We start from the raw sequence: 25,659 nt of genomic DNA, 5'->3' as shown, positions 1-25,659 counted from the left end.
GATGGCGGCCACACAGACGAGGTGTTATTGCCAGTGGTCATAAAGGGGGCAATTTTATTGACAATTCGGAACCTAGTCAGACGTCACCTTGTGCTTATTCGACGCCTGTTTGGGGGCGCTGTTTTTGTTTTATTTTCCTGGAAAACACGTTTGAACCCGCCTCAACATGCACACGCTGTAGCTCGCGGAGAGCAGTCTACTAGCTAGCCTAGCTCGCTAGCCGCAAACCCAAGCCGCCGTCAAGTGGAGAATGGGAGAAAAGCTGGAGCTCAGACTCAAATCGCCGGTTGGAGCAGAAGCCGCGGGCTACCCTTGGCCCTTACCGGTTTACGTAAGTGTTATTTGTCAACATGCTGTCGGGTATATATTATGCATTGTTGTGTGTGTTTTGGCATTGTTACCTAGCCTAGCCACTTCCGAGCTCGGGCGCGCTAGTGTGGTTAGGACAGCCCCTGGTGTGTGTCAACTCAGGACTTGGGCACGCAATCACCTTGTGTCACCTTACCTCGCAATGTTGTCACGTTGATTAAAGCAGTGGTTCCGACACTGGAGACTGAGAGTCGTAACTTATTAATAATTTGCAACGCATGATGTGTTTTTCAAGTGTACGTTGCGTATAGAGCACTAAGAAAACATACTTAACCAATTACTCCTTCCTACCGCAGCCAATTAAAAGCTCTGGCATTATGTTGACATATGCTGTAATTCTGTCGTCTGCAGCAGTTGTAGTTCTGAGGCAAGGCGGCAAATGTATGCAGCAAAAATGACAAATACGTTTTGCAAATCAACTTGATGGGTTTTGGAGGAATTAAGTATTTTGTGTTGTCGCCCCCCCCCCCCCACCACCACCAAAAAGAAGACTTTTTGGAGAATATTGTGTGATATCACCTACAGAAAATCTGGTCAATAAGAAGTATTTCTTTATTATTTCCTAACATATGTCCTCGACCGTTTCCTTTCATCTGCTACTTGAGAAACCCTTTCTCCAATTGCCTGACAAGTTTCAGTAAAAATACAAGTTGACATGTCAAAATAAACGGAATAAGGTGAAGAGTAGGCTGTGAATTTCTATTTCTGCTTGTCACTTTGATTATGGAGGAGAAAATGCCAACATGTCGCGCTATAAGCAGGGTATGTATATGTATAGTATAAACACTGTTGTGGCAAATACTAGAAAATGTAAGAAAAGATTACACGATTGATGGAGTAAACGATGAACGGCACGTAATAAAGTCACAGATGAGTCCGCATCGCTCAAAGCCCATTTATAAATATTTATTTCGCCATCAAGAACGTTTTCGAATTCTTGTTTTTGTGTTTTTATAATTTACGGTGTCAGGTTTTTTCTGTGTGACATGTTCTCCGCTTCTTGGTCAGAAACCGGTGGTTTTGGAGAAACCAATCCACGTTTGACTGCTGATGAACGGTTTGTTTTGATGGAGAAAAAAAAAAGTTGACTCTTTCCTTTGGTAGTAGGATTGGTGTTTACATCGTCACAGAACGCAATATTTTGCACTTAGGATATTTCAATGCAATGCAATTTAATTTAAATGTAATTTGTTTGCATTTATATATATATATTTTTATAAAGATTTTGTTTACTTGGTTTGAAGAACCATTGCTACACTAGACTTGGAGCTGTACTTAAAAAAATATATATATATACATGAGACTTTTAGTCAAGTAAATATATGAAGGTAATCGAGACGGTTTGAATGTGTGCTCTTGTTTTCTTTTAATGCTTTGCTGAGGTGTCTGATCGGGACTCTTATCGGCAAGATACATCAAAATCAAGTGACTCGGGTGCAAAAAATTGACCGGCCCATTCTTATGTTGGTATACTGTACAATAAATGTCAACACAATGGCTAAAATGTTCGACTCTTTGGAATACGTTAAAGGGGTGTCTTGATGGCTTGTTTGTGTGTCCCCAAATGTTTGTGTCTTTGGTTACATTCAAGTACATGCACGTATGCTGCTCGCAAGCCTATATGTTTGTTTTTGTTCTCTGAGACTGAACATCTGTTTCGACTTAGCACATGCCTTATAGCACATGGCCACAGTGGCTTGGCTGTTTTTGTCCTTAAGGGTGGTTTTCCACTGGTTCAAGTGTTCAAGCCCAATTTAATGCCTATATATATTTCCCTTTTTTTTTTACGGTCTATTTCCATGTACATATTTAAAGAGAAGTTCCAATTATATATTTACTGTACATGCCTATATTTTCTGTACCACTTATCCTGTTCAGTGTCATGGGGAACTGGAGCCTATCCCAGCTGCCTTTAGGCGAAAGACGGTCTACACCCAAGACTGGTCGGCAGCCAATCATATGGCATAAATAGACACCCAGACATTCACACCTAATGGAGAATTTTGTCTTGAATGAACCGAAGATGCAAGTTTTTGGAATGTGGGAGGAATCCGGACTCGCTGAAACCTTAACAACCTCAGCATTACCCAAGACATCTGGAATTTTTCAACTTATTTGATCATGAATAAGCCCCTAGTGAGTAGTGACACGTTTAGATCACAATCAATGATCTATGATTTAGTTTTTTGTGCAGATAAGTGTGTTTATTCGTCACCAACTGATATAATTTGCTGACGTCGAGCTGACGTTGATGGTATATATCTAATCTGCACCCACAGTTACTTATCAGATGTCTTCCGATTAGAAGATATCCCAGGGTTTTTCCTGGCTCAAAATGTGGCAGAGCTGGTATCATCCTGATTATAATGGGTGACTACCGAAACCAGGTATCGGTGCCAATACCAGTCTTATTTTAAGTTATCGGTACTCGCGGCAGTGACCCATACCATTATCGGCCGCCCTCCTGCAGCCATTTTACGATCAGGGGACTAGAAATGCGAAATTATATGAATACAAAATTGCCATTTTTTTACTACAATCATTAAAAATGCATCCACTTGTACATATTAAATTGTAAATATAGTTTAGCCGCAGCGTTGTTGTAAAACACTATTATGTTTATTGTATATATTGTGTTTTTATGACTTTGCCGATGGCTGGAGCGCGCCACCTCTGCCTCACAACCAGGAAATGGGCGTGTGCAATAGTTGCTCTATGATGTGTTTCTTCTTCCGTACATTAAAGTAAAAAAGAAAGAAAAAAAAAGCTTGTTTCCGGTTGTTGCTTCAGGTCTTTCCGGTAAACTGCTGTTGATATAGCGCCTCCATAATGGCACAACACTGCAACTGCAGTTAGAATGCGTTGCTGCCGACCTCAATCAACACAGCTGGAGTGCTGTGTTGAGCAATATCAGTGGCTCAGGCTGGAGGGGGCCGCCTCTGAATTTTGTACACAGGAAAAACCCTGTATCCAATCCCATATTTTTTCCCATTCACAATGCCTCGATGACTCCAAGGCTCCAGCTATTGAATATTTTTAGAGTCAAGCATTTATTGTACCATCGAGGAATCGGATAAGTATTGATTTTTGCGTTATTAAACACATTATGTGCATGTGAGGTAATTGTTTTGGTCACATGATCAAATTGAGTTATTCGATTAATCGTTGCAGTCCTACAGTGTAAGACTGTTGACATAAAGTGATAGCTTGGCCCCTTCATGCTTTCACTGATCATCAAGCGTCTTAACAATAGTTGACGGTAGTTGTTGCACTCGCTGTCAAGGACCGCAGAAGAGACGGAAAAGGAAGTGGTTGTCTTACGGGTCTTAGTGAGACTCATGAACTGAACAGTGTTTCTATTCTGTAGTGATTGCGGCGAGACAGTGACTTTAAAAAGACAGTGGAAATTCTCAGAATACTCAAGCGGGGGTTCTTTTCTGAAAGTTTCTTCTCCGCCTACGCTGTTAGGTACGGAAATGAAGTCGTCGCAATCAGCCGCTCCAGGCTGCGCTTGTGTGTAAACGTTGACCCTCCCTTTTTACGCTACTGATAACAAACACTCTCCCAACTGCATGGACCGTCTCGCCAACTTCCTTTTGTTGCGGCCCGCGTGGATACACGCACATGAACAAGCATGGCAGGAATTTGAGACACAGTTGCGCCTGTGTCCTGTCATTGAGGCACACCCCCAACTGTTTTCAAAGGGGCGCGACTTCCTCTCTCCTCCTCGTGTCCATATGGTCCCCACGACAGAGGGCAGGATGGAAGTAGCAGTTGCATTCCTAAACTCTGTTTAAAATGTCAGCTTATAGCAATCGACTCCACTCCACGACAGATGATTGCATCACTCTCACCCACGTTGCATGGGCGCAGTGTTGAAAGCGTTTTCCACACACACACACACACACACACACACACACACACACACACACACACACACACACACACACACACACACACACACACACACACACACACACACACACACACACACACACACACACACACACACAACGAGACTATTGTGCTGTAGCACAAGGCACGCACTTATCAACCTCTTTGGATGCCCACACACCACGACATCACGTTGACATAATTCATTGTTTGTCACTGTTACTTATTGAAACAAGGAAAATATTAAGACGTGGAAGTGGGTTGCTTTCTGGAACCTAAAATCGAGCCATCCATTTTCTGTACCGTAGACAAATCTATAGACATTGAGTCTTCCGTGAACCTAACGTGCATGTTTTGGGGATGTGGGAGGAAACCGGAGTACCAGTGGAAGACCCGGGGAAGTTGCAAAATGCATTCACTGTGACACAGATGGGCTAACCACCGAGTTGCCATGCTTCTAATGGTAAATGGTACTTCATTTATATAGCGCTTTTCTACCTTTTTAAAAGGCCCTCAAAGCACTTTATATTCGATTACTCATTCACCTACTGATCATGCAGTATCAGGAGCAACCGGGGGTTCGGTATCTTGCTCAAGGATACTTTGACGTGGTCACAATGGCATGGGATTGAACCCACAACCTCTGGGTTGGGAGATGACCACTCTACCAGTGAGCCGCGTCGCCCCCAATGCTATGGCATGATGGTATTATGTATCATCTTAAAAGAAAAATGGAGTAGAACTTCTAAAAGCTACCATCATTTGTTGATCGACCTCAGATTTGTTTATTTTGAATAAATTATAGGAAGTAATGGGATTGAGGTGTATTGCTCTAGAGTCAAATGGGCACCATAAAAGGCTTGATTTGCATTGTACTGTATCGGTACTAGAAAACTATCACATTAACTCACAATCAAAATGAAATACAGCTGAAAGTTATGTCATTGGCCCCGATTTCCAGTCAGACCGGAACAACCCTAGTTTTTAGTTATGGCATGTCTGCAATTCAGCTGATAGCCTAACAGTTCTCCAAAAAAGGAGCATTGGCCTTGTTGTCCCTTTTTAGGACAGTTCATCTCAGTTCAGTTAAACACACTGAACTAAAGGTATTTTCAGGACACGCCATCGGTCAATCTGGAGATAGCAGCAAATGCGATAAGACTTTATGGCGCCCTGAAGTCGTCAGTTCGTCTGTAGTCCTTAATGCCGCCGTCATCCTCGCACACCATTGATGTGTATGACGGGAGGGTGTCTTTCTTTCACTCGTTTATTTTTAGCCTCGGCTCTCTGCTGTGTGCTGTTCCGTGCGATCATGTGACTTCCCTCGTGCGGTATCCCGCACGCATACTGAACATTTTCGATGTATTTATGTCCCGTCGCAATAGTGTGTCAGCTTATTGGTGTGGCGTAGTTGCAAGGTAGCGAGTTGATCATTGACTGCACTGGCAGAGGAGTAGCCTTTCCTGCACGTATTTGAATGTGCGCGCGCAGCTAGTGTGGAGTGTTGGCGGGCAGTTTTTGCGCGGGAAGCCGCAGCCTGTAAGCTGTAAGCCCAGGCCGCAAGAACAGCTGACAAATAGCAGGTTTTTCCCTTTTCGCCCACCGCCTTGGCCGTCCTTCATTTCTCCACCGCCTCTCCTTACTTTCGCTTTCCTTTCCTCACCGCTCATTTTCTCCTTCCCTGCGTTGCCTCCGCCAGAGGCACTCCCTTGGACGAGCACCGCAGTGTGACTGCGGAAAGTGGGTCAGTGGGTCAGCTCGGGCTCACGCTGCCTGCGCTCTCGCTGCAACTGGAGCTTGCAGTTGCTCCCGCGCACTGCAGTCAAGATTACCATCTAGCCCTGCAGATGATACCGTTTTATTAAGGGTGTCTGAGGACAAGACACCGGGGCTATTTTAAACAACTTGAAGGAAAGATGAGACACACAGAAGGGGGAAATGTTTTGTTCCTACCAAATTTAGCTGGGATAGGCTATAACAAGTAATTTCATCCATTAAGACAGGGTTCGAGATAAATTACATTGGTGCACCCAACTTTTATTCTTTGGTACACCAGCACAAAAAGTAAGGTGCATCCACATTTTCCAATGCATCACATTCAACACCAGTTTGATAGGATTACTCTTTTTTTTCTTTTCTTTTCTTTTTTTTAAACAGAATTGCTGCCTGTCTTTTTAGGCAATATTGGCTGGTAAACAGATGGGAAAATTACTGGCATTCTCTGCTTAAGTAAAAGTACAATTACTAGTGTAAAAAAACTACTTTGGTAAAAAATAAAGTTCCACAGTCCATTCTTCTTTGACATGTTTAAACCCTTTTTTCATATTGTTAACCGGCAGCATTTATCACGTTCAAATGTAGCGACGGCGTGCATTGCGTTAATGTTTCCGGGTTGTTCTAATCCACCCAATTGATGTAGAGCGAATTCCAAGCTTTGATGTGGGGGGCCGGGTGTAGCGCTACATATGATTGGTGGAAATATCGACGGCTGCTTTTTTGTCCAGTTTTAAAGGGGAAGTCAAGCTTAAACAGTTCTTGACAATAATATGTTATATGTGACCTCACTAGTCTAAACATGACATTCTGATTATATTATATTTGTGGAATATGAGTTATGCAGCACAATCCAGCCCTTTTTTATCCATCTCAGAGAGCAGCCATTTTGCCACTTGCTGTCGAGTGAAAATGACATCACAGTTGCTCAGGTCTCATATAACAACCAATCACAGCTCGGCTTCAGAAAACAGGTGAGCTGTGATTGGTTGTTACCTGAGACCTTAGCATGTCATTTTCAGTCGACAGCAAGTGGCAAAATGGCCGCCTTCTGATATTGATAAAATGCTGAATTTTGCTGCTTAACTCATATTCCACTAACGCAATATTAACAGATAAAATATACAGAGACAAATGTTTACAAAATTGCACTTCAAGCAAATATTAAACATTTGTTGCTCTACAGACGTGAGAGTCACTACTACCTTCTTCTCCCACCCCTCGACTGGCTGGTCAACCTCTTGTGTTGTTTTTTTTTTTTTGGCGTACAATTGAGAAACTTGGATGCCTGTGTGCCTTCTAGAGCCCGTAATATGACCAGCTGTGTTGGACTCAAAACGTCGCAGCATGCTTCAGTGTGTAATGACTGAGAAAATTAAGCATGGCGTTTTTAATCATGAAGTCATTTCCTGTTAAGTGCCTCACTCTGCTTATGAGTAATTACATGAGACGTATGAGTGTTCGCATGTGTAATCCTGTTCACTTACAGCTCATTTCTTAAGTGGTTATTCACCATTTGTTGTGTTTTTCTTCCCCTACTATGTTCCAATTCACAGTGACATTCTCGTAAATGTCACTTCTTTCTCTTTCCAGGATAAACACCACGATGCTGCTCATGAAATCATCGAGACCATTCGGTAAGCGTCGCCTCTGCACCCTGACTCAACGCGCCGTTTTGTTTTTTTTGATTGCTGTGTCAGGTGCATCACTTTGTGACTAAATCGTGTGTGTGTTTCCAAGGTGGGTGTGCGAGGAGATTCCAGACCTCAAGCTGGCAATGGAAAACTACGTGCTCATCGACTACGACACCAAGAGGTGAGCGTCAGAATGGCACACGCGCGTCACTTCAAAGAATGTAGACTTGATTAGTGGACATCACTAAAGGGAGGTATATCATGCAATATGCGTTGTAAGCTCCGTGCAGATCTGCTTACCTTTTGGCTTAATAATCAGCAAGTACATTTCTGTCGTAGAAATGCCAGTATGACGTTTCTAACCTTCTGTTGTTTTTGGTATATCATTTGTTTTATTTGAAACAGTTATGAGAGCATGCAGAGACTGTGTGACAAATACAACCGGGCCATTGACAGCATTCACCAGCTGGTAAGCACCAAATTATATGTGAAATGAATTTGAAATGTTCTGTAACCTAACGATGTAACCGTGAACGAACCCAACCCAGCAATTCCTCCGCTTTAAAAAAAAAAAAGAAAAAAAGGGGGGGAACATTCCATTGTGATCAGAGGTATAGATGATTATTTTTGGGCTTTAGGAGGTGTTGACGAAATGACTTCTGTGTACTATGCTGAACATAAATCTTCTCTCTCTAGTGGAAAGGGACCACACAGCCCATGAAGTTGAACAAGCGGCCTTCCAACGGGCTGCTGCGACACATCCTCCAACAGGTTTACAACCACTCGGTGACCGACCCGGAGAAGCTCAACAACTACGAGCCCTTCTCGCCCGAGGTTTACGGCGAGACCTCTTTCGACCTGGTGGCGCAGATCATCGACGAGATGGAAATTATGGAGGATGATACCTTCGTGGACCTCGGCAGCGGTAAGCCAACTGCGCGGGGCGGCATGAAATGCCAGTGCGGCAGTCCAAAGGTGGTATTGTTTTGTCAATACTAAGTCTAATATTTGTGCTGTGTAGGCGTGGGTCAGGTAGTGCTGCAGGTTGCAGCAGCGACCAACTGTAAACACTACTACGGTGTAGAGAAAGCCGACATTCCAGCAACCTATGCAGAGGTAACACACGCACACAGCTCAAAACATTTGACACTTTATTTTGATTGAGAGTTATAGATAATCTGCGATTGGCTGGTTACCAGTCCAGGGCGCACCCTTCAGCCATGACTGAATGCTTATGAGTTATGTTGCAGTGTGCCGGACTCTGGCCCCAATTTTCATGACCGTCAGCCACTAGTTTTGCTTTGATTCAACATTTTTAATTGCAGGTGAACAGCCCGTCAAGAATGCCACACACAGACAGCCGCCACCAAGCCATAACATAATAATACTTGACTATATTTATGTTTATAATTTCTAGGGGTGTTAGAAAAAATCGATTCGGCAATATATCGTGATATTACAGCACGCAATTCTTGAATCGATTTAATATACGGCCAAATCTATTTTTAAACATCTATTTTTTATGGGAATATTCAACAAAACGTCTTAGTTCGGGTTAGGATTTACATTAAGCATGAAAGAATGTTATATTAATGGAACCTTAAGCCTTAATATTTTATTTCAGAAACATGAAACAGACTGCAACCGGTTTGTTAAATGCAGTGGCTCAGTTGTTTGCTTTCTTTGTATTCTCAACAAAAATGCCTTTCTACTTTATTTGTGTAGTGATGTTGATCTTATTTCTTACAGAGCATGGACAAAGAGTTTAAAAAGTGGATGAAGTGGTATGGGAAGAAACACGGGGAGTACACTGTAAGTAGTGTTTTCTGAGAGGTCACTCTTAGAGGTGAAAACACTCATTAATTCTTCCTTGTCTTGCATTTCCAGCTGGAGAGAGGAGATTTTCTGTCTGAAGAATGGAAAGAAAGAATCGCCACCACAAGGTTGACATGAACAAAAATTGGAAACACCGTACGGCATTCTTAAAGATTTCTGACTGGTCCTTCTTTCTTCTGTTTTGCAGTATTATATTTGTGAATAATTTTGCCTTTGGTCCAGAGGTAGATCACCAGCTGAAGGAACGTTTTGCTAACATGAAGGAAGGTTAGTAACAAAACTTTGCTTTGCACTCACTACAAATAGATTACATCAAAAAAACACATGTCTTTTTTAGCATATTTTCTTAAATGCTGGCTTTCCCTCCAATGCTTCATTCACAATAATTGCCTCCCTTTTCCAGTCAGGATTTAAAAAAACAACAACTTAATTTTAGATTTGTTTAGGTTATTTCATATTTTATTTTAAACTCTACTTTCACATGTCATAAATTGTAATATTGGCTCCGCCAGACTGCAGTTGAGTACTGAAAAGACACGTAAATATTTTCATTTGACTCATTTTCATCATATTAGAGCATAAGATTTACTTTTGGAGTGTCTTGCTTTGTGCCGTCATTATGACGATCACTGTCCATCTTGCACTGCACAACATTAAAATTCTAAAATGTTATTTTCCAGGTGGAAAAATTGTATCCTCCAAACCATTTGCACCTTTGAACTTTCGAATAAACAGCCGAAACTTGAGTGGTAAGTGCCACACTTTCATTTTTGACGGTACCTTTTCATCTCTCTACTGACCAGTGATTTGTACGATCGCCTTGATGGTCATCTCTGTCATCTGCAGACATAGGCACAATAATGCGCGTGGTAGAGCTCTCGCCTCTGAGGGGCTCCGTGTCCTGGACTGGGAAGCCAGTCTCCTACTACCTGCACACCATAGACCGCACCATAGTAAGGAGAACTGTTTTACCCTTTGAACGGGAATGTTTATTCAGTCAACATCATGTCCTTGTTCAAATTGTAACACTAAAGCCAGTGTGTAGCAAACTCCTCATTTCAATTTATGGTCAATTTATGAATATGTGCATGTATGAAATTGTGGATTATTCCTTTTGGGCTGACATTCGGGGACAATTATTTGGCAGCTAAATATTCACTCAGTGCTCCTTCTCAAACAGCAAAAATAGATCTGTTCAAAGTGTTTTAGGGTGAATTTTTATTTATATATTTTTTTGTCCCATTTTCAGCTTGAAAACTACTTTGCTAGTCTCAAAAATCCTAAACTCAGGGTAAGTCCCGATATTCGTCCTGTGTGTGATTTAAATGTACTCCAGTAATTATTGAAGTTTCTGTGTCAAAGTCTTATAACATCTCAATGCAGGAAGAGCAAGAGGCAGCTCGGCGACGTCAGCAGAAAGATACTAAGGACAGCAAAAGCAATAGCACCACGCCCACCAAAACTAAGGAACTAAACAAGGTAGAATGTGCTATCATTATTGTAGCAGTACTCAAAGTTTTTGTGCCATGGACTGGTTTCGTCGTATAAAGCAATATTTTTGACACAACAGAATAGAAAAAAATGGGAGCAAATTATTCAAACTATAACTCACAATTACACTAAATAAAATTGTTTCAAAACAAAATTTCCTTCAGATTGATCAATAACATATATTTTTTTCATTCTCTCTGCTCAGCCTGGTACGTTGTTGGGATCACAGATACAAGATAACCAACACTGCAAGCGATATGTTTGACCACTATTTTGGTATTGCAGCAGGATTCCTGTGGGGAGGAGGAGCGCCCCCCGTTGGTGACTGTGGTCAAGCCCGCCGCCAAGCCGCGTCAAACAAAACTGTTGGCCAAGGGTCGCAAGCTGAACAACAAGAAGAGGGGTCGGCCCAAGAAGGCGGCGCCGGCTGTCGGCAAGAAAAAGAACCAGAGCGCGTTGGATTTGCTGCATGCCAAGACCCTTTCCGCAGCGCCCCCTCAGGGTCAGAGGAACACACGATGCTGCACACAAATTGCTGGGAATGATATCGTCATCTGTGCGTGTGGCTTTAAAACTCATCTAACCCGTTCTTGTTGTGTGCGCAGATGCATACCTGCAACCGCGGAGTCCCTTTTTCCAGCTACCTCCTAAGGTTCAGCACTATCCAGCCAATCAACTGCTGCTGAGCCCAACCCCTCCCGGTCTGCAACAACTGCTAGGTAAGCCAAGGATAGCTGTGAATCCACTCCAGTATTTCCGGAAACTGATTGTGTCACCGCTCTGTCACCAGATAACATCAAAGTTCAATACCTCCAGTTTATGGCCTACATGAAAACTCCTCAGTATCAATCCAATCTTCAGCAGCTTTTAGAGCAGGAGAAGGTAATATATGTCTGTACTTTTTTTCATCTTGTATAAAGGTCTTAAGTCTGACCGGATACAGAGGTGAACAAATCGCACATTGGGCAAATTTATACCAGACCAAATAAATTGGATTTTGATGCATGGGATCTTCAACTCGCGTTTTGATCTCTGGTAGTTCTTCAGTTAACTGTCCATTTTAAGTCTAAAGTCTTATTATCTGTGCTCTGGCTTTTGTCTTCAGCAAAAACACAGGGATTTGTCCATGCAGGCAGAGCAGCTTCATTCCATCTGTCAGTCTCACAAGGACAAGATCAAAGGTCTCTTTCAGACCAAACTGGATGAGGTGAGTGCCGCCCAAATTTAAAATGGCAGCAAAAAAAGCAAAAGCAAAAATGTGTTAGTGGAATACTGTGCTTTGTGATTCGCTATGTTGTGTTTTCATTCAGTGCCTTCCAAGTCGCGTCTAATTTTTCCTAACAAATTTTGCCTTTGAGACCGATTATATTTGGAAATATTTGGCCCAGACGCCAAACTGTCATCATAAAACCGGACTTTTTTTCTTCCCAAATACATATCACAAACCCTCATGTTGCATGCAAGAACGCTCTTGTCTGCCATGTTGAAAAGTGATAGTGTTTTTCTGTGTGTGTGGTTTAGCTGGGAGTGAAAGCTCTCACTGTGGAGGACGTGCTGCAGGCCCAGAAGGAGATATCTGCCCACAACCATCAGCTGAAAGAGCAGACCAAACAGCTTGAGAGAGACATGGCTTCACTGCGAGATCACAGCGTGCTGCTGGTGAGACACCAATGCTGCTGCCAAGTTGCTTTCAATTCTTAATTTGGGTACAAGTTGGCAATTAAAGGCTGGATTTATACTGCATGGGTCAAATTTTTTATATATTTTTTATTTTACTCTTAAGTGACACGATTGGGATTTGAGTCAAGCAGTATAAAGTTAAGAAAACTCATGTAATTGGAATCAAATGTTGTATTAGATATTGATCAATATGAGCTTAATGTCATATTTGGGCCTCTGCGCATGCGGGTTTCCTTTTTTCCATCAGTTTAAACAGAGCCATATGTGTCACTTGAGATGTATCTGGAAATAGACAGCCTAAAGAAATCGTATATAGACATTTGATCAAAATTGGTCACTTTGGCATGTAGTTGAAAGCCATCCTTAAAGTAGTGTATTGTTTTGGGCATGGAGTTGAATTTAAACTGAGTTTGGGATGCAGCTAAAATCTCGATGTGAGGAGCTGAAGTTGGATTGGGGCTCTTTGTGTCTGGAGAGTCTGCTGAAAGAGAAGCTGGCCCTGCGCAGACAGATCTCTGAGAAGCAGAGACACTGCTTGGAGTTGCAGGTTAGGACATCAATGGTCTCCTCATTTTGAGAAAAATTTACCTTTTTTTTAAATCACTGCCTGTTCAGTGGATAATGTTCTCTCTGACATGATGTAGTGGCTCCTTCTGGTGATTATAGATCAGCATTGTGGAGTTGGAGAAAAGTCAAAGGCAACAGGAGCTTCTTCAGCTCAAATCTTACAGCCCTCATGAGGGCTCCCCTTACCGAAAGAACCTGGACTCCCGTTCATCCGCTGACCTGGACCCCTCCAAGTTCGGCCTGTCCTCAGTCCCAGCTCTCAACGGCATCAGCCCAGAACGCCCTATCAACGGTATCGGCTCGCCCTCTTTCGAGCGCGGGAACAGCAAGACGGAGCTTCTTTCTCGCTACCTGCCGATCTCTCCTGACCATGACGTTGCCATGCCCGAGGCTCGACAGAGGCAGCACGTCTCCCACGCTCTTCCCGACTACACGCGCTTCTCCCCTGCCAAAATTGCCTTGCGCAGGCACCTCAACCAGGAACCCGCAGCCGCTGGCCATTTTAGAGGCCCTGGCTTTGGCTTGCCCACACACAGGTGTGTATACCTGCTAAAAGCTCCTGAAGCTTGATGATTTGTTTTAACAGTATCAATTTGTTCTATTTCAGAGGGGAAATGGGTGGCCTTAACTTTCCTCTTGGAGCCAAGCAGGGTAGTCCATCCCCTCATGCATTCGATGCCCAGAATACTCCAAAAAGCTCTGAGAGGGTAATTGATTTTTAGTTGTGTGCATGTGGGATGTTCTGTTTCTAAGCAGTCATTTTCCCTTCAGGGTGGAAAGGAGAAGAGTCCATCTGTTCAGGCAGACAGCAGTATCACAAGCCTTCCAATAAGTATCCCGCTGAGCACTGTTCACCCAAGCAAACTTCCAGTCAGCATTCCACTGGCCAGCGTGGTGCTGCCCAGTCGGGCTGAGAGATTGGTCAGTATTGTCAACACATTGAAAGGTGTCACTTTTTTATTTGGCATCACAATATGCTGTTGTTTTCATTGCAGAGAAGTACTCCTAGTCCTGTGTCTCAGGCCAGTCAAATCAATGGTAAGGAAAATCGGTTGGCTTCTGAATACATTTATGGAAATAAATCTTGATTAATTATATCCCACTGTGTTATTATATACAAGGGTTTAGTTCAGTTTTAAACGTACCCGACACACGACGTTTCGAGATTGCGAAATGGCTCGCTGTGAACTCGTTTGTCACAGCACAAAAAGGCCCTAGATGTATTTTCAGATAAATATTTAATATAATTATTACTTCAGTCGGTTGTATTTGTTACATATTCACATTTTAGAGCGTTTAAAAGCACTTGAGATTATTCCATCAATTACCTGTGTAATTGATGGAATAATCGGTTATTTAAAAATTGTTTGTGGCAGCCCTAATTTAAATAATATATGATATATATAAAGTGCTATATATATATAAGTGCACTACATGTACTGTCATAATCAATTTGGATTTTTGGGGGTTGACTAATGTGTTTTTTTAGCAAAAGTACAATTAGTAACTCACTCATTCGGGACTTGTTTCTTAATGTCAAAACAAAACATCATATGCATATTTTGGGCAAGTGTCCCTTAACCTGGTGTTTGTGGGTTCAATCTTGAGCCCGTTGGCCAGGTCGAACTGAGGAAAAAAATGATTTTTTTCCACTTTGGAAACAGAAAGGCTGCAATGTAAAATGTGGAAAAAGGTTGTGAATATTTTTTTATGTGTTTCTTGATAAAAAAAAAATTATGTAAAGCAAGTGCACTGTAATTGTTTCATTATCGTTGTTGTTCACTGCAGGATATTTATCTAGCTCAGGGCTCATGAATGGAGGTCCCCACCCAGAGGAACAAAATGGTGCTTCTCCATCGCCTCCACACACAAACACGCCTCTGGCGGGACCCATGAGCAGAGGAGGTCCAATCCAGAGCCCCTCGCTCAGCACCGGAGGGGTTCTTCATTATGCAGACGGACCGCAGAGGATTCTTCCAGAAGACGGCCAGGAACGTCAGGATACCGAGTCTGACACGGAACCCCAGGACAATGAACTGCGGAGGAGAATCTTTTTCTCCTCCTCCTCTTCCTCATCATCGGGCAGTGGAGGCGGCTTGGCCGGAGGATCGCGCCTCCACCACCACGCCGGCAGTTCGACCAAGCAGGGATACCACAGTAACCATGGAAACCACAACCACCAGTCTCCCGGCACACAGCGCGCGCACACGCCCCCCACGCACACGCCGCCATCGACACACTCCGCGCACGGCCTCGCTCCTCAAGAAGGACGCAAGCGGGGGAGGCGGAAGCGCGGCTCCACGGGGGCCATCACTGCCAGCGGCTCACCAAAGAGAAGGTCCTTCCCCGGGGTCAGTGCTAACAACCACTCCTCTGGATCCCCACTCAACATAAATTCCATGGCGAGTCACCCACTAACAAGCAGTTGACCCTGCAGCTTCAAGTGTGAGCTCATGATTGTTATCAACAGGTAAACAACATTAACCAGCCTCTGGACATTGCCGCTATCTCTTCGCCGGAGCAGTCGAGCCGCAGCCCCGGCGCGCCAACCCCTGACCAACCCCCAGTTCTGAAGAGGGAGCGTCCCCTGGAGATTAACGGCACTGGCCGTTACTCCTCTGCCGCCAGTACTGATGATGAGGACTCAGGATACCCAGCTGACAGCACCAGCTCACGGTAATTCAGCTGAAATCAGCCAAGTCCATTGTACAAAATACTGTATCTGTTCATTTGATTTGCGTTATTAATTTGTGTTTTAGCGACAATTAGAAAAATTCATTCACGGTGCGGCGCACTTAAAATCGGCACAGTCACATATTCACCAACGTTTAAAAATTTGTAAATTTCTTCGCACCAGCCAATTGGCTTTGGGAACGGACTGCAAAGTCGCACACGGCGTCCTGTACATATCTGTAGTCACCCGGAGATAGTGGTAAGTGTTTACTTGTTTAAAACTGTTAATAGCAATAATTTTCCTTGACCTCCATAACATCAATACTGAAATCAATTTGCAGAGCTTTATAAAAAAAAAATTAAATAACCCCCTTTATTGATTGTCCCTTTGAATATAATATGAACTATTCCTCAACTTTAGTTGGTTCCTTACATATTTTCCCCCATTCACTATGTCTCTGGAGGTAATGTCTTAGTTGCAAATATTTGTAAAAATCATTCTTAGACAGATCAAATTCTTGTTAAAGTTTTTCAAAAGATTTCAATACCTGTGCTTTTCAACACCTGGGAAATAAACGTCATACCTTTTCGTATCCATTTTTTCAAATCCGGCATCCATAATCCCCGGTATCAAAACTGGGTTTTTCGCTATTTTCGTAACCCTACTTGCAGACCTTGATATTTTTTATTTATTTTGTGTTGTTGACCATACTTTAATAGTTCCGTCAGGAAAGTTTTTTTTAATGTGGATTTTTCTGTGCATGTTTTCTTTGTAGGGTTGAAAGGAAAATTGCTACGATATCCTTGGAGAGCAGAGATGGACACAGTAGACTTGGTGATAGTGAAAGAGGTAATGAACAATACCCCCCATAATAAAAAAAGAATAAAAAAAGTCTTGTGTTTTAATAGCGTGCTTGTTAGAAGCTTTTGTGAAAATACCCCAAATATCAAGAAAATTAGCTCAACTGTTTCTTAACAGTAGGGCAGAATTGCAGAACGGCTTGCTCAAAGGCACATTTTCAGAAATAGACAGCTAACAAGATTAACTTAGCTATTAAACTTGCCATTCCTAAGACTTGACTATGTAAAAGTAATCTATATTCTATATATCCCAATTCAAATAATATTTTTTGCATCTCTACGTTCCTCTTCCTTGTGTGTGTTTGCTAGGCAGGAAGTCGGGTAGCAGCAGCGGCAACAGCACAGGCAGTGAGGCCTCCTCCTCCTCATCATCATCATTGTCCTCTACAAGCAAATGGAAGTCAACCTTTTCACCCATTTCTGACCCTAAGCAACCCAACTCTGACCTGAGACAAGGAGGCTCTCCATTTGGTATGGCTGGGTCAAACTCCGATGCCGATTACAAACAACATCACAGGAAGGGAAGCGATGGAGATTTATCCAGCTACACAAATCCCAACCCTTTCCTGAGCCAAGAGCCTGGCAACCGAAGCAATGGTAGCGCAGGAGGCCAGGCGGCCAGCAGTTCCGACCCCCGCCAAGGTTTACAGAAGCAGAAGGCCCCTCGGGATTGGGAGCTAAAAACAAGCAGCGGCCATTCCAGTCAGAACATCTTCATCGCTGCTGCCGCCAGCAACGGCGCAGGCATTCTGAGCGGCAAAGTCGGCGGCAGCCCTGTCACAGTTTCAACAGGATCTTCAGTGGGTCAGTACCTGGGCTCTCAGTTCCCACTCGGAGGGACCTCGGTCTTACAGTCGCTCTTCGGGGCCCAGACAGGAAGCTCCGGCGCGAGCGCCAGCACACGACTGGTCAACGGACACTCTGGCCTGGGCAGCTTTTCTAGCGCGGGGCTTGCAGGTGGAGCAGCAGGAGGTGAGTAAATAGCGTTGATTTCTTTACTTCTTTCTTTTTTACTCCCAGTCTCAACATCATTAAACAGTCAGAGTGAGGGATAGTATTAGCCTTCCTGTGAAAGGGAACAGAACAGTTCCACTAACAGGGAGGTAAGTGGAGGAGGTCCAAGCTGTTGCTGCTGCCTCTGGCTGTCTGTGCTGCCGCGCTTTGACTGGCTGCTTGGCTGCAGTTGCAAACACCCTTGGAAAATGCTGCATGTAAACAATTGGAAATTATAATCAATTTAATCTGAAAGATGTTGGATATTTTGTCATTTTCTGTGGGTGTATGTTTTGGTAGTGTCAGAGTCATTTCACTTGTACACTAAAATCAATCAGCAACCGATCATAGTTTTAAAGGAGATATATTATGGATTTTTTCTTCTTCTTCACAATTTATGAGTTCTAATCCTAATTAGAGATGACGGAAAGCAGCAATATTGCGATCTTAAAATTGCCGCTATATTGTTATCTCATGATGATAAAAAGGCAAGGTTGTATTCCATTTCTGCCGTTCTAGCACCATCTGGTGGTTAGTTTATTAGTGCAGTTTAATTTTAAGCAGGAATGTTTGGGCCACTGCGGCGGTTATCATTCCCATAATCAGTCATACCATAAAATGCTTTGCAACATCTCCGTAAAAAAAAAAAAGCCCGTTTAAGCCGAACACAACATTGTGAACTACATAGACCATGATGCTTTGCGCCACTGAGTTGATAGGAGCACATGACGATGACATGTGACATGACATGGCCAAGCCTGTTTTTGTCACTGCTGTTACGTACAAAAACACACTATTGTGTTTTTTCTCTCTCAATATTGTGAGTTTTTTTTTTATTCTTATCCCCAGCCTCTCCATGATATTGTGATAATTATCGTATTGTGAGCTTCATATCGTGATATTTATCTTATCATATCGTGACGTTTGGATATCGTTACCTCCCTAGTGCTACTAAAAGCACCTGACTTTCAACGGCCAATTTTCATACGATAAACTGTCATCTCTAAAGCTAACCCAGTCCTTGTTTAAAAAGAAATAGTGGTCTGACTCTGTTTTGCTTTGTGTGTGCTTGTCTGGAGACTCGCTTAGCGCTACCTGGCTCAGCCCCCGCTTCTCTCTTTCTCCCCCCCCCCCCCCCCCCTCCTGCTCCCGATTCATTTTCTTTGCTCCTTGTATCTGCTTCCCTGCTGTCTTGCCCCCCCTGCTCCCTCCATTTCTGCTATATGGTTTGCAGGTACCTTTCACCACGCGGTTCCCTCAGTATCCTCCCATCAGTTCGGGGCGTCGCTGCCCCCATCCGGAGGCCTCGGCTCTCTGCTCAGTCTCTCGTCCCCCCAACCCGCTTCCTCGCCTCTCCCTCCCTCCCCGTCGTCTCAAGCCCAGCATGGTCGCACCCAGTCGGTGCTGCACAGCCCCTCCCATCCCACGCTCACTCTGCCCCCTCCACTGCCCCTGCACAGCGGCCCTTCCTCCTCCACGTCAGCGCCCACGCCCGCCAACACCCCGCCGCCACCCCACGCGTCCCGTCTCCCGCACTCCTCGCTTCTTCACCAGAGGGTGCACACCCTCACTGTCTCCTCCTCTTCTTCTTCCTCTGTCGTTTTCTCTGCCGCCTCTTCTTCCTCTTTGCCGTCCTCCACGTCACGTCCATACAATGTGCACTACTCCTCCCCCCGCTTGCCCCCGCCACCGCCGCCTCCCGCCAGCATCTCAGGTGCTGGTGCGAGCATGCGGAGGACTATGGGTACACATGGCACCTTCACCACCACCACCCCGCTCCCTGGCTCCCGACCGAGATAGGTTTTGGGGGTGAGGGAATGGGGCAGGTGGTGTTGCGGGCAATCAGAGAGAGAGAGAGAGCAAGAGAGACTTAGAAGGGAGTTCATTGTTCTAAATGGACAAGGTAAGTTTCTCCTACAATATTACTGTACAATAAAAATTTTGAGTACGACTGCAGGTTTTTGCAGTGCACAGTCCGGGTTTGGGTGGATTTACTGGCCTTTTCTTATGGGTTCAGAGAAAAAAAATTCTAAGTGTGTCTTTTGTTTTGTTTCGCCTTTCAGGTAATTGCTGAAAACTACCTCAACATAAAAAAAAAAAAAACTATGCAAATGTCCAGGTGTGGACCCAAGGCACTCTGCTCCTCACTTATTGGTGCTTTAATACGTCTGTACTACCGGACTGCCTCCAAGACCGGCTTCTGTACTGGGACACACACACAGACACACACACACACACACACACACACACACACACACACACACACACACACACACAAACATGTGATCTCTATGAGTAGATTTCAAAGGAACCGGTCGTGTTTAGATGTCAATTGTTGTTTGATGCATCTTTTTTAGAGAGCAGTAAGAAATGGATTAATACAACAAGCACACAACTTCCTCTTTTGGAGGAGTCCCATCCTGTTTGACCCGCTCTTTGATCTCTACCCAGATGTCACAAGCGTGTCTTTTATATTGTTTTTTTTCTTACATCTGAACTATGAAATAAGATGAGGAAATTCATGTTTTAAGTTCACACTGGATAACAACATACAGTTGCATTTGTAGCATAATTGTTTTTTTAGGACCCACCCGTCGTTTCATTCAAACGTAAACTTCATTGGAACTAATCCGGCAGTTCTAATTTCCTAACGAACTGAATCAAAGCAATTCCGCGTTTCCTTTTCTCTCAATAACATCAGACTTGTAACATATCAGCGGAGGTTCCTGTCCTGTTTCATCAGACGTCTGAAAGAGCGTTTACTCCAAAAGCCGTTCATTTTTGCCTAGTCGGGCGGGGCGTGAACATGACTCAATATTCTGCTACAAAATGGTGCTCTGTGTTCGTTCTCTCTGGCACTGCTGTCGAGTTAAGTGAAGCTAAATCCAGGTAGATAATATCAATAATAATAATAATGACAGGAAAAAATACATAGAAGCGCTGCACGCGCTTCTGTATTATTTATTATTATTATTTTTATTACGTTTTTCCAAGTGGCACTACTTTGAGATCTTCTCAAAGCAGGATGTTTTTTAACCTCTTCTTAAGATGAACGTTGTATATTTATTTGAGCTGCTGGGCGCCGCGGATGTACACCGAGGTTTTACGACTCTAAAATGTGTTAAACACACACAAACACACACGCATCCTCACACACTGGGAAAATCGTTTTACCATTTGCCACAACGAACTACTGGACTACTTCACACCTTTGTTTTTGTGTTGTCGTTTTTTGTGTTTGTACTGTGAATATGATTCATTCTCTTGACTGTACAGTTGTGTTAGATTTATATATTTATGTCCCCCTATTTCCCTTTTCTTTCTTTTCTTAAAAAAAAAAAATCCTGTTGTATGTGTTGTACAATGCAATATAGTTTGTGACTCGCTGTCAAAAAACAATGGTGCTAAATTTGGACCGTGCCTGATTTTATTTATTCTTCTAGTGGACAAACATCCAAAATACAAAGGCAACACATTGTGCTGTACACAGGGATTATTATTATTTTTCTTTTTTGTAAACTTTCCCCTTTTTTGGCCTTTAATTTCTTTTATTTAATATTGTATTGGGGTGTACAACACTTTTGGATTAAAAAAAAAACATTCAGTGAAAAAAAACAAAACACTGTTTTGTACAAATGCTCCAACGCAAAGCTATATTTAATATGTAATTATATATGTCTAAATATATATGAGAAAAAAATCTATCGGTGCTGCATTGTGACTCCCACATTCAGTCTTCAGCCACCACATGACCTTAACAAACATGGCGGCACACGCAGCTACAGCGTGCCGAGGTGCTGTGGCGGAGCGAACACGACAGGAATGTTCTCCTGTCTTTTTGTTTTGTTTTGTTTTCATTTTCTTAAACTCTGCAGGAATAAAACAGACAAACGGTGCTTCTGTTTTAAACATGAAATTAATGGTGCAAACAAAGCGACGTGTCTTTACGGATGAATCTCTTTTGATGATTTTGTGGGTACTGCAAGAGCCGCACTGATGTAAAACACTTGTTTTTTGTGTGTGTGTGTGTGTGTGTGCGTGTGTGTGTGTGTGTGAGACTCCTCTAATGCTGGCGGTAGGGTGAGGAACCGTGGGCCACGTGCGACCTGCATTGAAATTCAAACTATAAAATTGCAGTGAAGCTGATATAAAAATCCCCCACAAACGTTCATAACACATTGCTCACAAAAAGCTTGAGATATTGGACTTTCGGTTGAAATTTCAAGATGAGGTTAGCCACGGCTGCTACGTTGTTAGCATCATCTATCCGTGAAATTTCGAGGTACTGTTCAAGATGTCAGAATGTGAACAGCAAGATGAAGAAGACTGTTTAAATACCAATGACTGTATAATGGGGAATATGCCACGGAGGAGGCGGGACTTCCTGGTTTTCACACAACAGCTTTGTTTCCGTTTCCTGTTTGCGACGTGTGGACTGCGTCCCAGTTCTTTCGTTTCCGCCTTTGTGCTCTCGGTTGCGCGTTCCCGTCGACGAGTGTAGCGTGTCTGTCTCAGTTGTCCGAAGCATTTCAGATGGTTGGGACTCCCTGCGCGTGTTGGAACGCGGCCATCAGTGGCCCGGAAACGACGCTGATGTGTGAAAGCCGAAAGTCCGTGGCATCTACCCCATTGAACCAGGATATGTATTGGTCCATTGATGGATCAAGCACTTGTTTTGAATTTGCCATTCAGCTCGTTTTTATAGAGCAGCAAATTGTGCAAAAAGTACTGAAATATTGAAGCGTTGAACATGCGCATTCAAACATTTGGTTTAGTGCATTTTAGGTTCATCTTGAAATTGCCCAATATGTTGAGCTCATTTGGTTTAGTGCATTTTAGGTTCATCTTGAAATTGCCCAATATGTTGAGCTTTGAGCTTTCTCAAATCTGACGTAATGTTCCCCACCCCACTGTAGTCTCTCTGGAGCCAACACTTCTTTGTTTTTCAAATCATTGGCGTCATTTCCTTCATATCTCTGCAGTTTAATTTTGTCTTACAGATTCCTGTCCTGTTTGTAGAACTGCTAGTCAGACGAGACAGCTCGGTGCTCTCCTGCACGTAAAACCAGGACGTTTGCAGCTAATGGTTCAAAACGCGACTTCTGCCGTGGTTTCGCTCTCGGTAAACCTTCCACGTCAGGCAGCTTTTCAGGATGTGCAAGTGAGAACCTTTTGCAGCTTCGTGTGATCAAAGGGATGCAGTGTTTTAAATACAAAGTACATTATTGTCGCTTTCAAGGTGCAATGTCTGGTCAAAATATTCAATAAATGTACACAGGAGCCGTAATTAAAAACAATTACAGTTCAGTGTTAGATTTGTTTGGGTTTCAGATGGAAATGGATTGAATGTGATCTATTGGACGTTGGCAGCATAAAACCGCTACTGTTTATTGATGCTGTGGTGCTCGTTTCTATATCGTTTTGCCCGTTAGGCATTCAATTTTGTATTTTTTTAGTTTTGCAAAAAATTTATAAAAAAAATAGATTCAAATATATATTAACTTTAATGTATTTTACATTGAATCCAACAGTTTCCCAGTATGTTCTCTACTTTGAACCTGATGTAATAAGCCAAGCTTAACAATATAGACACTAAATTAAAATATATATTTAAAAAATATATAATTTTAATAATAAAAAAGTGAAATTTTAAGTTAATTTGTTTTTCTTAGTAGGAAGGACTGTTTTTCTTATTAATATATATTTACATCTTAAATGGTGCATTTCATCTGAAACAAAACGTCTGTATCGTATGTCGCCTGCACTTAAAATGATTAATCGCCTTTCACTTCAATATGTAGCTGAAATTAACTCTTTTTTTGTATATATATATATATATATATATACACAATTTAAAAATGGGATAAAAAAAAAACAACCCTTGTGTGTGAAAATTAATTTTGATCCGTTTAGTTCTGTTTTTGAAATCGGTATTGCTCGAGCAACCCCCCCCCCCCCCTCCTATTATTATTATTTTTTAATCCTATTCTGTTCAACTCTTGGACGGGTAGTGTCTCTTAAATTGTCCTGTTGCTCTGCATGTGCGATGACAAAAGATCCATTACATTTTGGGGCCTTTGAGATGAACCCCCTGTTGATGGGTTTGATGAAGCTTCCATCCAGTCGCTCACTCCTGCCTAAGGTCTTAACTCAGGAACTTTTTTTAACACATCTCCACACTTGTTCTGTGGCATAAACTCGGTCCCTCTCTGTCTTAAAGGACAATCATCCTTTAAAAATAAAATAAAAGTGCCAATTGGGCACACTTGCGTTCTCACTGGCACATCCATTCAGCCTTGCGAAGCTCCGTGAATCTTTTCAAACTATGACATGGCCGTGACTTTTCCTGCATTTGGTGCTCCTGCACCGTTATGTGTGTTGACTGTTTAAGGGAGGGGGGTGGGTGGGGGCAGCTTTGAGGAGGGGCAATTACAGCAAAGTCCGGCTTGTCGTGGAATCGTGTGTTACTACAGTGTGGTGATGGTGCTTTTATCCTAAGATGTAATCATGACAAATGGAATATTAGTGTTGCTTTTTTTCCCCTCTGCATTTTATGAATAGTAATAAAATGTTTCATAAGATGTTTGAAATTTGCTGTCACGTTTTTTGTTGCCCGTACAATAATTCTATTTTACAGGATTCTTGAGCTGATGTCAAAGGTAAAATCTCAAATTCCAACTGGTCTTGTTAATGTTTCCTCAAATAGTAGACAACCGTGATAGTTAGATGAATGAGTTGTATTAAATTAATTAACATGGCATTAAAAAAAAAGTTTTAAAATTGATATATTTTTTAAAGCTGAACATTCTATTAATGGTATTTAAACCTCCTGTTTTCTTAGGGTGGAAAACAAAGGGCGAGGCATTTGTTTACAAGTCCAGCTGAGGTGAGGCATTTCTTCATTAGATAACTATTTGAGGTTGAGCATTTATTTTGTCATGTGGCATCTAAAGGGACACATTTGTTCACGAGGTGAGGCATTTGCTGGTTCACAAGGTCACTATTTGAAGTGAGGAAGTTTGCTCTTGAACCGCCTGCTTAAGGTGAAGCTTTTGTCCATGAGGGGTCTGAGTTAGACACTTGTTTTTGAGGGGATGTATTTGAGGAAATACAAATAAAATATGTTCACAGGGTGAGTTATTTTGAACAAGGTTTCTATTTAAGGTTGGGCATCAATTTAAAGTGAGTTAGATTTTTTATTCCACTGTGATTATTTGAGGTCAGGCATTTTGTACACGAGACATCTGTTTGAGCTGGGGCTTTTTTCCTCAATGCCTTTACTGTATTTTGAGGGCGACGCAGTTGTTTGACATGTATTTGAGGTAAGGCATTTATTTATATCTTCATGGGATGTTTAGTTGAGGTGAGGCATTTATTTGTGCAGATGTAGATGTGTAATTTATTTGCATATGAGGCATTCATGTGATTTCAAGGTGTCTATTTGAGGTGATACTTTTGTTTTGTTTTTGCAAGGTATTTATTTGAGATGAGGCTTTTTATTTTCTAGTCGGAACATCAGTTTGAGCAGAAGCATTGATATGAAGATGAAGGTCAAATCGACTCTTGTCCAGGTACAAATTTTGAACTAACTTTCTGTGTATTTGTCGATCCAGTTTAGAAAAACAAGCCACTGCAATCACTCATGATCATTACCACAACTTCATGGGACTTGTTTGGTCTGGCCAAGTTCAAACGTCCCGATTTTAGTGGTATCCTTTGCAGCAATATTCCAATTGACATGTGGCGGCCAAGCCAGGCCGACGCGTGTCTGGAGCAGACCTCCCAACGAGCTTCCTCGGAAGTCGGACCTCAGTGCAAGGGAGGTCTACCACCTGTGCTCACGATAACGGTATGTTTTAATGGTAGCCCCCAAAATTCCAGACTGCAG

At 42.7% G+C, this 25,659-nt stretch overlaps 1 protein-coding gene across 8 annotated transcripts; it reads left to right on the top strand.

The window, feature by feature from the left end:
- dot1l (DOT1-like histone H3K79 methyltransferase) lies at nucleotides 1–24,361 on the top strand. Of its 8 annotated transcripts, XM_086088253.1 has the most exons (30): nucleotides 1–331; nucleotides 7,630–7,673; nucleotides 7,777–7,851; nucleotides 8,076–8,139; nucleotides 8,367–8,595; nucleotides 8,692–8,786; nucleotides 9,420–9,482; nucleotides 9,558–9,613; nucleotides 9,694–9,773; nucleotides 10,187–10,255; nucleotides 10,353–10,459; nucleotides 10,756–10,797; nucleotides 10,890–10,985; nucleotides 11,283–11,499; nucleotides 11,603–11,716; nucleotides 11,788–11,879; nucleotides 12,103–12,204; nucleotides 12,519–12,656; nucleotides 13,099–13,224; nucleotides 13,344–13,780; nucleotides 13,852–13,951; nucleotides 14,016–14,165; nucleotides 14,240–14,282; nucleotides 15,033–15,646; nucleotides 15,715–15,920; nucleotides 16,694–16,767; nucleotides 17,088–17,750; nucleotides 19,006–19,674; nucleotides 19,835–22,556; nucleotides 22,611–24,361. In XM_086088253.1, the coding sequence occupies exons 1-28, from the start codon at nucleotides 251–253 to the stop codon at nucleotides 19,569–19,571; spliced, it is 4,743 nt and encodes a 1,580-aa protein (XP_085944379.1). In that variant the 5' UTR covers nucleotides 1–250; the 3' UTR covers nucleotides 19,572–19,674; nucleotides 19,835–22,556; nucleotides 22,611–24,361. The 8 variants fall into 8 exon arrangements, with proteins under 8 accessions (XP_085944379.1, XP_085944380.1, XP_085944382.1 ...); XM_086088254.1 differs by having other exon boundaries at nucleotides 11,286–11,499; nucleotides 19,835–24,361; XM_086088256.1 differs by having other exon boundaries at nucleotides 15,033–15,595; nucleotides 19,835–24,361.
- The last annotated feature ends 1,298 nt before the right edge of the window (nucleotides 24,362–25,659 follow it).

This window comes from Leptonotus elevatus, chromosome 11 (assembly GCF_054856555.1).
Source record: "Leptonotus elevatus isolate MCC_2025b chromosome 11, RoL_Lele_1.0, whole genome shotgun sequence".
In the NCBI taxonomy this organism is placed as follows: Eukaryota; Metazoa; Chordata; class Actinopteri; order Syngnathiformes; family Syngnathidae; genus Leptonotus; species Leptonotus elevatus.
Note: the sequence above shows the minus strand (reverse complement) of the source record. Positions and strands in the feature narration are given on the sequence as shown.